This window comes from Macaca fascicularis, chromosome 18 (genome assembly GCF_037993035.2).
Source record: "Macaca fascicularis isolate 582-1 chromosome 18, T2T-MFA8v1.1".
Lineage (NCBI taxonomy): Eukaryota > Metazoa > Chordata > Mammalia > Primates > Cercopithecidae > Macaca > Macaca fascicularis.
Genome location: NC_088392.1, coordinates 67,922,749 through 67,937,187, shown reverse-complemented (window position 1 = coordinate 67,937,187; position 14,439 = coordinate 67,922,749). Strand labels below are relative to the sequence as shown.

The following is a 14,439-nucleotide window of genomic DNA, read 5'->3' as shown; positions in this document are numbered from 1 at the left end:
GTTTCTCTAATTTTCTGAAGTAACTTTTAGGTATGATCATTGCATACTTTACACAGATTGAGATAGTCATTAACCTGTCTATAACTGTTACATAGTATGTGACTCAGAGGTAAAAATACTTTTGTTTTGAATTTTAATAGCATAGTCACAATAGATTTTGATATTGAAAATTTTTTAATCAGAGAAAAAATATTAAAACATGAAATCTAGTAAATCTGTGGAGATATAGTTTAAGATCTCACATAAGAATGCACAAGAGAAACCAACTATACTTTGTTTGTAATACAAATATGTCCTCTTAAGAAACAACAAGAACTATTATGAGTTTTCTGAGCTTACACACCTACAGAAGTTTGTCCTTCACATTCTTTTTGTCTTTAGCATTTAATATCATAGCAGTTTAATTATTTTGAATGTCTATTTACAGTGACATAAGGACTACTACTTTAGATATTGGGCAATTTTAAACAACTTTCCTAGATAATGAAGTAATTTTGCTCATATTATGAGAAGATGACTTGTCTCAGAGTATAAAGTAGGTTAATTTTCAGTTTTCTCAAGTACCCCATTTTGGTAACGATTTTGTGGCAGTGAAAGTACTTATTTTTTAAGCAAACACTTATATAATGTGTTACGTGCCAGATTCTCTTTCTAAGCCCTTTATAAATATTAACTCATTTAATTTTTGTAATGGCTCTATAAAATAGGATTTGTGATTCTTCTCACATTTTACAGATGAGGGAACTGAGGCACAGAAGTTAAGTCATCTGCTGAAGTCACTAGCCGTTGTGGCTAGAGCCAGAATTTGAACTCAGATAATTTGGTTTCAGACTGGGAGCTCTTCACCACTATGCCACACTGCTCCTCTGATTTGTGATAATGAAATGAGTTAGGAAATTATTCCTCTTGGGAACTCAACCATGCACCAAATATATATTGCTAATATCTTTGCCTCAGTATATTCAGAAAGATGATTGATTATTTTGTTATTTGTTTATTCATTTCTTCCATTCAACAAAACTTTGAGTTCCCTATACTAGGTATACGAAGTATACCTTTTTGATCAAAACGTGCTCAGTTGTATAGTAACCTGCTTTTAGCATGCCCAGAAGAACTACTGGCAGTTGATCAGTTTTCTTAATAAATTCCTTTTTGAATTCTGGACTAATCTACTTTACCTATTTGAGAGGTTGTTCATTAATTTAGCAAGCATTTATTGAACACCTAATATGTACTACAGTACTATTCTAATGTTGTTTTGCTTTAAGTAATGCTAATATATAAGTCCTCCACAGTTTAGCTAGTAGGGTTTGGGAAAATGTTGCCTGCCTCTGAAGAAAGATTGCAAAGCATGGCAGGCCGTAAAAATTGACCCAGTGCCACTTGAATACTACATACCAGTGTAGACAGCTGCTTGTCCCCTCTACTTCTTAGAACTCATTTGTTCATCATTCAGCAAACGTTTGAGTACTATCACGTGCCAGGGATTATGCTAGGCACTGCTATTAGTTGTTCCGGAACTTAATGCTTCTTTGGCACTATTCACAAATGCCTGCTTAACTGGTAGTAAGATCTTATCTTTAAAACATCCATGTCCTTAACCTCTTGGAAAACAACCAAATTGAGCATTAGGAAAAATATCTCCAAATCTCATATACTATACTTCACAGGTGAGACAGTCTATTGGCTTAACAAAATTACTGAATTCTCAAGCTGGTAACACCTTTATCCCAGTAACTCTACAGACCTCAGCTCTTGCAGCTTAACAGTCTCCTCTTAATTAACTAAAGTGCTGCAGGAAACAGCCTGCAACTGTCCTTGTGATTATAGTATGTCTTCCTAAGATTGCCTGTCCCATGGAAAGAGAGGGGACAGGCTGCTCTGAACTACTGCTGTTGACATGAGAGTGAGGGGACCAGAAGCTGTTTTGCTTAACTTTCCCTTAGCATATCTTGCAGGCTGGGCCCGAAGATGACCTCTTTTCTTGTGGTCCTGTATTATAATTTTTTTTTTTGAGGGGGTTGGCAATTTTTGATTAAGATGAGCGGGCTATAGGTCTTGGTTCAAATAACTTACGTAGCTACTTCACCCTCAAGGAGGTGAAGTATAACTTCCCGCTCCTTAAATGTGGGCTGTGTGTAGTCACTTCCTTCCTAAGAGCATAGTTTAGAGATATGGAAATGTTTACACTGGAAAAACATGAAAAACACTACTTCAGCCAGGTGATCAAGGTTAACTTCTGGAGTCACATGGCACTCTGATAGTATGTATCCTTGGTGTGATGTGATTAAATGGCACTTTATCTCTGTGGCCTTCTTACTAAGAACCAATAGCACAGTGTAATCATGAGAAAAGCATCAGATGAATTCCAACTTGGGAATATTCTACAGATATCCCATTAGTACTCTTCAAAACTGTCAGACTCATCAAAAACAAGGAAAGTCTGGGAAACTGTCACAACCTAAGGGAGCTAAGGAGAAAAGACAACTAAATGTAATGTGGTATTCTGGAGCAGAGAAAGAACATTGAATAAAACTAAGGAAATCTCAAGTGTGGGCTTTGGTTAATAACAGTGCTTCATCATTGGCTTATTGTAACAAAGGTACCATACTATGTAAAATGTTAATAACAAGGATGAGGAGTATATGGAAACTCTGTACTAGCTTTGCAGTGTTCTATAAATCTAACATTGCTCTAAAATAGATTATTTAAAAACAAAACCAAAAATTAATTCACCCTCTCCTGGCTAGTTGACCCTTGCATTAGTTTTGATTTGGGGCTATCTGCAGTGTTTCTCCACAGCTTAGTAAAAATCAAGTCGATTTTGCTGTAATTGATTTCACAAAAATATTACGTTTAGTCTCATGTTCTTTTAAAAGTATATTAAAGGCAGGGAAGTATATTTTATAATTTTTTTTAAATCAAGACTAGTCTTATTTTTAAAAGATTTTTTTAAAAAGAATATGTGAAAATTGTGAAATGGTCAGATTTGTGTGGGGTGGTATAGAGAATACAGTGGAAGGGAGACTGGGGGCCACTGGGAAGAACAGTTTAGTTTTAAAAAGGAGAAATGGCAGGACAAATTGAATGTGGACATAAGAAGAGGGGAAAGAGTCTAGAATGATTCCCTGGTTTCTGAGTAGAATGACTGATTAAATGGTAAGAAGGGTTATCAAGATCAAGAATATAGGAGGAGGCTGGGTGCGGTGGCTCATGCCTGTAATCCGAGCACTTTGGGAGGCCGAGGTGGGTGGATCATGAGGTCAGGAGTTCAAGACCGGCCTGGCCAAGATGGTGAAACCCCGTCTCTACTAAAAATACAAAAAAAAAAAAAAAAAAAAAAAAAAAAAATTAGCCAGGCGTGGTGGTGTGCGCCTGTAAGCCCAGCTACTTGGGAGCCTGAGGCAGAGAATTGCTTGAACCCGGGAGGTGGAGGTTGCAGTGAGCCAAGATCGAGCCGCTGGACTCCAGGCTGGGCGACAGAGCAAGACTCCATCTCATACATATATGTATGTATGTGAGAGGAGTATTGGGAAAGAGGAGGGGGCAAAGAGGAATTTGTACTATGTTTGAGTATATGTCTATAATCTTAAAAGTTGTCATAATACTATTATATTGAAGAATTTGAGACCATATACTGAAACATTTTTACATATATTAACTCATTTAATTTTTACAACAGCCTTATAGTTTTTTTTTTTTTTTTTTTTTTTTTTGAGTCACAGTCTTGCTTTGTACCCCAGGCTGGAGTGCAGTGGTGTGATCTTGGCTCACTGCCAATTTCCACCTCCCAGGGTTCAAGTGATTCTCCTGCCTCAGCCTCCCAAGTAGCTGGGATTACAGGCATACACCACCATGCCTGGTTAATTTTTGGATTTTTTGTGGAGACGGGTTTCACCATGTTGGCCAGGCTGGTCTTGAACTCCTGGTCTCAAGTGATCCACCTGCCTCGGCCTCCCAAAATGCCACCTGCCTTGGCCTCCCAAAGTTTCGTGTTACAGGTTATAGGTATGAGCCACCACACCTGACCCTTATAGGTATTTTGTAAGAGATTTCTGTAGCACTTTTGGTATTAGATATGAATCATGACCATTTGTTGTAGTTAAGAGATATGAGCTAGAGATGTTATAGGTGAGAATGCTTAGTGAGGGCTTCACAGGGTCCAGGTTTGGGCATTAACTTTATGGGTCCAGCAGTAATTGGACTTGGGATGACTGACTAACATTATTTAAGCTTGTAAGAGATTGATATGTAAGTCAGAATGTCAAATTACTATTTACAGAAAGAAATATTATTGCTAAGTACAGTTCTCAAAAATAGCTAATCAGTAGATTTTTTTTTTTTTTTTCTCTGCTAGGGGAGAAAACAGATCTAGTCTGAAAAGCTAAATTAAAATTGGAAATTAATTGGCGAGCAGGACAATTGGTTGGATGATCTTAACAGTGTCATTAACCTGTGATAATTTTCCATGTGATGATGTCGTATTTTACTGCAGGGCAAAAAAGAATACCACGGTTGCCTGTCAGGAGACTTTCTTTGTGGATAATTTTGAAGATACATAGACAAATCCTTTTTCTCCTTATTTTTCCAGTCTTCACACAAACTGTTTTCTCTCTCTCTCTCTTTTAAAACCAGTTATTATTTTCCAGATAAAGACACATAGTTGTTATCTTTTTTTATTGTGATTCCATCCTGGTGATTTAATTTTTAGCTTAATTGGACTTCTGGATTTCCTTTTCTACAAATCTTTTTCTCTAGTTGTTATCTGTATGTTTTATTTACTCAATTAACTTATCTGATGTATTCATTTGCCAATAGAACATTATTTCTATGGGAGATCTCAAATCACCATTTCTATTTAAAGTACCTTGCTAGTGTTTTAACAGTTCATTTAATCAGTTTAAAATGAGGCATTTCTATTAAATAATGCCACATTTTTTTCAATTTTTATTTTTATGGTGTATTTCTCAGTATTTTAAGGGGAATAAAGATGGTATTTTAATTCTGATTATTTAATATTGTAATTTGCAACATTTATGTAAGTGAGATTAATTAACAGAGTAGATTTGTTCTGAGATGAAAACTACCTCCCTGATGTGTGGATAGTCATGATGTGAATGCCATACATTATCTCTTACCCTACACAGTTGAGCACGTAAGAAACAGAACTTACAGGGGTAAACAGTTCTGGAAAATTTTAAAGATACAAGTATTAAATCATGTGAAAAGCAAAAAAACATTTTATTAAATGCATTACCTTTTCATTTTAATGTTAGGATTTGAGTACTTTGTAGAAGGTGATCTGGAAGAGAGTAGGACAATTTTTGTCACTTAAGTGATATCCTGGAATTACTGTCTTTCCCTTGTTCTAACGGTTCAGTTATATATATATATCCTACTGAGAGAAAAACCCAAAAAGACGCAAAGTAAGGAGACAGCAAAGAACCAGCAGGCTTTCAAGAATACATATCTGTTTCTGTGTAAGTGTCTTAATAACTTTCTGAGCCATGGCCCTTTTGAGGGACTTCAATTTCCCCTAGCTTGTTTGCTTATGACATGCAAGACCAGAAGAACAAGTACATGATGGCTTCATCTCCACCAGCAGCTTGTGCCCAGAGGAGGAATTGCTCTCCTACCCGTTTCCTTTCTTTGAGCTGTTGGCATTGTATTAACTTTTAATGGCAAAAACTGCAATTACTTTTGCACCAACCTAATAATATGAGAATGTACTTCTGAAACTAGAATGGAAGACAATGGGAAACATGATTCTGTTAACCAGCTTCTCAGAAATATCTATTCACTCAAAGACTTTAAAAAAAACATGAAGTTACTGTGAACCACACTATAATTTAATACTTTCTGTAACAGTGGTATATCTAAGAGGTTAAAAGGAATACAGGTGCATATTAAAAATACTTCAGGGCAATAAGCCCAAATATTATCTTAGTGTTTTGATTTCAAAAACGTTTTTAGACTGGGCATGGTGGGTCATGCTTGTAATCCTAGCACTTTGGGAGGCTAAGGCGGGTGGATGGCTTAAGCTCAGGAGTTCAAGACCAGCCTGGGCTGTTACATGGTGAAATCCCATCTCTACAAAAAATACACAAAAATTAGCTGGGTATGGTGGTATGTACCCATACTCCCAACTACTCGGGAGGCTGAGGCAGGAGGATCACTTGAGCCTGGGAGGTTGAAACTGCAGTGAACTCTGATTGTGCCACTAACTGCACTCTAGCCTGGGCAACAAAGAGAAACTTTGTCTCAGAAAAAAACAAAAAAAAGTTTTTAATCAAGCTAATATATGTACATAGTTAAGTCAAATGTTACTACAAAACTTATAATGAAAGATAAATATCTTCTGCTTCATCCCTCCTTACCCGTTTTTTGTCTGCACCAACAACTTGTAATTTATCCTGTAATTTCTTAATTTATCAATTATAGGCATCTAGTGATTTCATGTTATGGAAAATGAAGATTTAAAAGTAATACCCTCTGTTACTACCATTCCTCTCAACATGATTATATCACAATTTTTGTTTAAGTCAATGACAAGTATTTACATTATTATTTTTACATTTTGATTTTAATAAAATGTTTTTTCACTTTTCACATGATTTAATACTTGTATCTTTAAAATTTTCCAGAACTGTTTACCCCTGTAAGTTCTGTTTCTTACGTGCTCAAATGTGTAGGGTAAGAGATAATGTATGGCATTCACATCAGGACTATCCAAACATCAGTAGTATAATGTGTTACCAATACTTTTTCCCATTGAGAATCTCAAAGTCTGTATAATATCTAGTATTTTATTTTAATTTATGGAATGAGGAGGAGTAAAATCCTTACTAGTGACTGAAAACAAAAGCAGAAAACCTTAGTCTTAAATGAAACCCATGAATGGGATTTAGTGGTTTGTAGACTCACCCAAAATTGTATTAATAGGTAAAGATTTTGACATGCATTTCTCTGGAGGAGAGCCCATAGCTTTCCAAAGAAGTCTGTTATCCCCAAACAGTGATTATAACTCAGTTACAGCCATGGAAGGGGCTCTGTAAGCTGTGATTCTCAGTATACTTTGGGTTCATAAACCTGTTTAAAAAGTCTAATAAAAGGCCGGGCGCAGTGGCTCACGCCTGCAATACCAGCACTTTGGGAGGCCAAGGCGGGTGAATCATGAGGTCAGGAGATCGAGACCATCCTGGCTAACAAGGTGAAACCCCGTCTCTACTAAAAATACAAAAAATTAGCTGGGTGTGGTTGTGGGCGCCTGTAGTCCCAGCTACTCGGGAGGCTGAGGCAGGAGAATGGCATGAACCCGGAGGCGGAGCTTGCAGTGAGCCGAGATGGTGCCACTGCACTTCAGCCTGGGCGACAGAGCGTGACTCCATCTCAAAAAAAAAAAAAAGTGTAATAAAAGTTTCCAAGTGATTAAGTGTAATTTTAGAGGTTCTTCAATCCTCCACAACCCATTCTCAGACTTCTTTTTTTTTTTTTTTTGTTCATTCTCAGACTTCTTGAACTTAGTTCTGCTCTTCGGTGCCTGGAGTTTACATCTTTAATTCTCTTTTGTATAACTTTCTATTTTTTGCTTTGGAAATATTTTTTTACTGATTTTTAAATTTTAAATATTAAATTATAATGGTCATTTTGTGTGTTTTGCTCCAAACTTGGTTTACCACTTCTAAATGATGTCAAATTTTAACTGCAATTCATGATAACCAGCTACACAATAATCTGTCAGCTAAGATAGTTCAGCATATATAGTGTTTTAATTATCAAAGTTTTTCCTACTTCTAAAAATTGTTATCTGGCTGTTCTTCATTAACTGTTTCATTAATAAATACTATTGATACTGAACCTGAGAGGTTCCACAAAGCCAAAGTGGTGCCCTCATTAGGGTATATTTCTTTTCTCTTTGGTTTTTCCCTCTTGTGTTTCCTCTTTGTAGCACTTCCGTTCTGTTTTGATTCTATTTCCCAGATAGTAATAGTGTGTCTACCTCTCAAAATACCAAAAAGCTAGCTGGGCATGGCGGCATGCACCTGTAGTCTCTGTCAAGGCCAGCCTGGGCAACATAGCAAGACCTCATCTCTTAAAAAAAAAAAAAAATTAAATTAAAGCTGCACATTTGAGATTTAGAAAAGTGGAATTTCTATTTGTCTCTAAGAGCATGATTTTCTTTAAAGAGGAGTATCTTCATTTGATTGCAAAAGTTTCTTTTGAGTGTATTTTCTAAAGAAAATATATCAAATTATGCAAATATAGAAATAATGTGAATTTAACTTTCAGTGCAATGCGTGTTTTACTATCTAAATTACCAAGACCATGGATTGTGGATGAGAAGAAAGATGATGGTTATACTGCCTTACATCTGGCTGCCCTTAATAATCATGTAGAAGTGGCGGAACTGTTGGTACATCAGGTAAGAAAAGAGTTAAATAATTCTCTCTCTCTCTTTTTTAAAACAATTTGGGACCATTGCCATTCATTTATTTATTGCTTTATAAATTGCCTGTTAGTAGGTTCCAGTAAAACCTCATGATGATGAAAATTCAGATATAATGCATATTCTGTCTTCTGCCCAATACTTCTTAAATGCAGGATGGTAATGTGTGTGTGAGAGTGAGTCCCTTAATTCCCAGGATTTCCTGTGCACAGTCTTCCTGGATGGGTGCTACAAAATGGGCATCAACTAACAGAGATTTCCCAGAATGGCTGCCACTGTTATGGAAGTATCATCAACCACAGCACCAAGACCATCTGTGTTGATAATTAAACAGTATGGCCAGTTGTCAGCAGACTGCAGTTTGTAGCTAAGATTAGGGGATTTATTTCATAACTACTGCTGACCCCTGGAATTTATGACTTGATAGCATTACAGACTCACCTTAGTCATTTCATTCATCTCAGAATAGGATGACACTATATTTTTATGAGATTGGATTTTGCAGGGAGCCTATTTTGTGGTTTTAGGATATTTTAGTAATTTCAGCAAATTTTTCATATGCTTCAGTAAAGCATATGCCATATAGATGCACTGAAATTACCAAAGAATTATCTGTGGTTCCTGACTTCAAGGAATTTATAGTCTAGTTAAGAAGATGAAACAGAAAAATTTAGCAAATAATATATGTAATTAAATACCAAATTATGAAGTATACATTCCAAAAACTACAGAAATTTAAAGAAATATATCAAAAGTTGGCCGGGCGCGGTGGCTCAAGCCTGTAATCCCAGCACTTTGGGAGGCCGAGACGGGTGGATCACGAGGTCAGGAGATCGAGACCATCCTGGCTAACACGGTGAAACCCCGTCTCTGCTAAGAAATACAAAAAAAAACTAGCCGGGCGAGGTGGCGGGCGCCTGTAGTCCCAGCTACTCGGGAGGCTGAGGCCGGAGAATGGCGTGAACCCAGGAGGCGGAGCTTGCAGTGAGCTGAGATCCGGCCACTGCACTCCAGCCTGGGCTACAGAGCGAGACTCCGTCTCAAAAAAAAAAAAAAAAAAAAAAAAAAGAAATATATCAAAAGTTAAGCTACCCCCCCACTACTTTAAATCTTTACTATTAAAATTACTACTCTCTGTTAATTATGATAATTCCTTTTTATTCAAAAATCTAAGTGAACTTGTAACACTATCTTGATGTCTTGGTTATTGTTGCCTTGTAGTAAGTCTTGAAATCAGATAGATTAAATCCTCTTTCTTCTTCTTTCTCAGGATTCCTCTAATGTTCTACATCTTTTGCATTTGCATGTAATTTTTTGTTTGCTTTTGAGACTGGATCTCACTCTGTCACCCAAGCTGGAGTACAGTGGCACAATCACGGCTCACTGCAGCCTTAACCTCCCAGGCTCAAGCAATCCTCCTGCCTCCCAAGTATCTGGGACTGTAGGCATGCGCCACCATGCCTGGCTTTTATTTATTTATTTTTTCTGTAGAGACAAGTTCTATGTTGCCGAAGCTGGTCTCAAACTCCTGGTCTCAAGTGATCATCTTGCCTTAGCCTCCCAAAGTGCCACCATGCCTTGTCCATATAAATTTTAGAATCAGCTTATTAGTTTCTATTAAAAAGTCTTTTGGGAGTTTGATTGCTCTTGCATATATTAGATTTGTTCTTCAGTAAGCTTTTGCGGATGCTATTATAAATTGTATTTTAGCTGGATGTGGTAGCACGCCCCTGTAATGCCAGCTACTCAGGAGGCTGAAGCAGGATTGCTTGAGCCCAGCAGTTGGAGGTTACAGTGAACTGTGGTAACACCACTGCATTCTGGCCTGGGCAGCAGAGCGAGGCCCAGTCAATCAATGAGTCACTCAACAGAATTGTTTTTACATTTCAATTTCCAATTGTATATTGCTAGTAGATACAAATACAATTTTTGTATGTTTTCCATATATCCTGTGACCTTGCTTAAACTTATTCTAGTATCTTCTCTGTGGATTACTTAGTATTTTCTATATAGCAATCATACAAACCAAAAGAATAAAAAATGCAGAAGTAGAACCACACATATGTATAAACAGCAACTCAAATTACTTAAGAAAAAAAGAACCATACATATATAGTCAATTCCTTTTTTTTATAGAAGTGCCAAAGTAATATGGGAAAGGATTGTTTCCCAAAAATAGGGCTAAACCAAGTAGATATCCATATACCAAAAACAAAAAAACCCAAACAAAAAACCTTGACTTTACTTCACAACTTATCCAAAAATTAAATGGGTCATAGACCTGAACATAAAAACTTAAACCATAAAACCAGCCAGGCCTGGTGACTCATGCCTGTAATCCCAGCACTTTAGGAGGCTGAGGCAGGAGAATTGCTTGGTAAGAGTTCGAGACCAGCCTGGGCAACATTGTGAGAACTCATCTCTACTACACACACACACACACACACACACACACACACACACACACACACACACACGTGTGTGTATATATATTTTAATTACCTGGGTGTGGTGGCATGTGCCTGTGTCCCAGGTACTTGGGAGGCTGAGATGGAAGTATCACTTGAGCCTGGGAGGTTGAGGCTTCATGCCACTGCATTCCAGCCTGGGTGAAGAGGGAGTGAGACACCATCTCCAAAAAATAAAAATAAATAAAAGGACAAATATAAAAATGGTCAAAAGATTTAAACATCCACTTTACTAAAGGAGATGTACAGTTAGCAAATAGGCAAGTGAAAGTGTCATTAGTGATTAACAAAATAGAAATAACCACAACCAGATACTACCAGTTGCCCACTAGAGTGACTAAAATTAAAAGACCAATAAAACCAAGTATTGGTTAGGATGTGGAACAATTAGAATTCGTATACAGTGCTGGTGTTTTTTTAAAGCAGGCACTTTGAAAAGCAAATTGGTGGTTTCTTACAAAGTTTGACATAAATTTACCATGTGACTTAGCTATCCCACTACTAGGTATGTACTCAAGAGAACATTGGACACCTTTCTAAGCAAATACTTGTACTGAATGTTTGCAGCAGTTATTATTAGCCCCGTACTGGAAGCGAAGCCAAATGTTAATTAAGCTAGTGCCTGGATAAACAAATTGTGCAAATTGTGGTGCACCCACGCAATGAATACTATTTAGTGAAATGTCAATGCTGGAAAAGCTCAGGAAACTTAAAGAAAATCCCCATTGTTCACATTTATATGATAAATAGACATGATAAAAAATTAAGCTGACACTCGGGAGGCTAAGGCGGGAGTATTCCTTAAGCTCAGGAGTTTGAGGCTGCAGTGAGCTGTGTGCCACTGCACTACAGCCTGGGTGACACAGTGAGACTCTCAAAAAAGAAGAAAAGAAGCTGAGATCAGGTGCCCTCCGACCACACATCAAAGAAACATAGTAAAAACAAATGAGAAATTCCCATCTTGAAGAATATAATATAACATTACCAAAGTTTCAGCTCCATATACCCCTCCCCAGTATCAGAGTTGTAACCAGAGGGCATGCGTGGTTCTAAGACCTAAACGAAATGATCAAAGTTTATCTTTTGAATCTTCAGCTCTTTTGTTGATCTCATTTTTTAAAAATTTAAAATTATGCTAGACATTTGCTAGCCATTTTTATATGTTATTTTTCTTAATCTTCACATTAACCCTGTGAAATAGGTTTTAACTGTCACCATTTTGGAGCTGAGGGAATAGATGATGGAGCTTTGACCTAGGTCCCCAGACTCCGAGGTGCACTTATTTTGTGCCTCAGTCTTTTTCTTCATCAGGGTTCAGCTTTTCTCATATGATTCTTTGGCTGCCCTAGGATCTGGGGTAGGACTTTCTGCTTACTTTAATGCATACTTTTATGTACGAATTAAGCATTGCCTTCTCACCTAAAGCAAAATTTCTTTTCACAGATTGAGGAAGAACTCAAATATGCAGCAAGGGGAAGTGAAATTATTAGGTCATTAAAGTAAATCTAAATCCAGTGTGCAGACTCATTAATGTAACTTTTCAGGGAATATTTACAGTTCTAAGGAGTTAATTATTTCCATTGCTTTATAGTGGAGATTGAAAGAGATCTGTCTTTGAACTGTACTGTGCTTTGTCCTTTTTAACTGTTCTTAGATGGAATTAGCATAATAAAGATGATTTTTAAAACTTACTGTTTTACTTTGGAAAGTTAGTTGCCCCATCCATTTTTCTACTTTAACAGCAACTGTTACCATATGAGAATAACCTTACAGCAGCGGAAGGAGAAAGTAGCCAGCAGTGTTCGGTGTTATTTATTCCTTATGAGTAGTTAGTTTTCATGTTCTTTACTGTTTTCATGTTTACTTTACTTTAACCATTTAAAATTTGTTCTTCTTGTTCAGGGTAACGCAAACCTGGATATCCAGAATGTGAACCAACAAACTGCCCTACACCTTGCTGTTGAACGACAGCATACCCAAATTGTTAGGGTAAAGTATTGACATACATTTTAGCTTACAGTTACATTTTAACCATACAGATTCTTAGAACTTCCTGAAAATTGAAATGATACAGTGTTACATGTCTCAAAATGGCATAGTTAGATGTAAGTAAATCTGAATACAATGTGATTTGCCAAGACAGGTAAGACTATATGCTTGAGATTGGTTTCTATATATAGATGGTACTTTTCTAAAGCTCTTCAGTAAGTATCCTAGAAAGGATTAGGGAAATTGGTAAAGCACCATAAGCAAAGTTTTAATAAACTTATATTTACTGCTAAAGTAGTAATCTATTGAAATGTCAACTATGCATTTTTATTTAAGGGGTTGTAGTTTAGCAAACACTGTTCACATTTATTGTTATTTGAAATTCCTCTTGCTATCCTCCATGGCTTTCCTCATGACCATACATTTGGAGAAAATTTACCAAAAGAAATGGAATCAATAATAACAGTTGCTTGTTTGTTTACATAATAAAAGAATTTTGAACATTATGATTTGGTCCTGGTGGAAGTGCTTGACATATCTCAAGTCATATATCTAAAGTTAAAAAGAGAAGTAAAGTCCTAAATATCCCCCCATTATCATCATCTTAGAGTAGATGAATTAAGTAACATATTGATTCTCATATATTTTTATTTTCTCTAATTCAGTATATTTAAATAACCAGAACACATCAGTCTTTGTAAGGAGCCACAGGGTTGGAGAAGAATAGAAGGCAAAAGCATAAAAATGATTAGCTTTAGTGGTAACTTCTTCAGCAGGTCCAGGGTGCTCTCACCATTACTTTAGATATGTTGAAGTTTCTTATGTATGTGGACACGTTACCAATATGAGACATCTTTCTCTTTTAGCTTTTGGTCCGTGCAGGTGCCAAGCTGGATATTCAGGATAAGGATGGGGATACTCCTTTGCATGAAGCTCTAAGGCATCACACTTTGTCTCAGCTACGTCAGCTCCAAGATATGCAAGATGTGGGGAAGGTGGATGCTGCCTGGGAGCCATCCAAAAACACAGTGAGTAAAGATCATCTTTCATTCAGTACCAGTGGAAGAACCTTTTTATGCAAGATCTTATATTTACTGGTAATCTAATCTGTATTGGATAAAATATTTTATCAGACCTACGTACTTAGAAACTTAGTTTATGAACTTAGTCAGTACTAACTTATTGCTCCACATTTTTACCAAAAGTTGTTCAGTTCTGTTGTTGTTGTTGTTATGGACTCTCACTGTGTTGCCCAGGCTGGAGTGCAATGGCTTCATCTCTGCTCACTGCAACCTCCCGGGTTTAAGCGATTCTCTTGCCTCAGCCTCTCAAGTAGCTGGGATTACAGGCGCCTGCCACCATGTCCAGCTAATTTTTGTATCTTTAGTAGAGACGGGGTTTCACCATGTTGGTCAGGCTGGTCTTGAACTCCTGACCTCAGGTGATCCACCTGTCTTGGCCTCCCAAAGTGCTGGGATTACAGGCCTGAGCCACCACGTCTGGCTGTTCAGTTCTTTTTGACATCAACCATTCATA

The 14,439-nt window shown here is 37.0% G+C and overlaps 1 protein-coding gene across 2 annotated transcripts in view; it reads left to right on the top strand.

Annotated features, from left to right (window-relative positions):
* The window catches only part of MIB1 (MIB E3 ubiquitin protein ligase 1), a 135,485-nt gene that overhangs the window by 94,275 nt on the left and 26,771 nt on the right, over window positions 1–14,439 (top strand). For both annotated transcript variants that reach the window (XM_005587054.4, XM_005587053.4), the window contains 3 exons: window positions 8,290–8,422; window positions 12,817–12,903; window positions 13,770–13,931. In XM_005587054.4, the coding sequence (XP_005587111.1) occupies window positions 8,290–8,422; window positions 12,817–12,903; window positions 13,770–13,931 (382 nt within the window). The remainder of the gene's footprint in view (window positions 1–8,289; window positions 8,423–12,816; window positions 12,904–13,769; window positions 13,932–14,439) is intronic.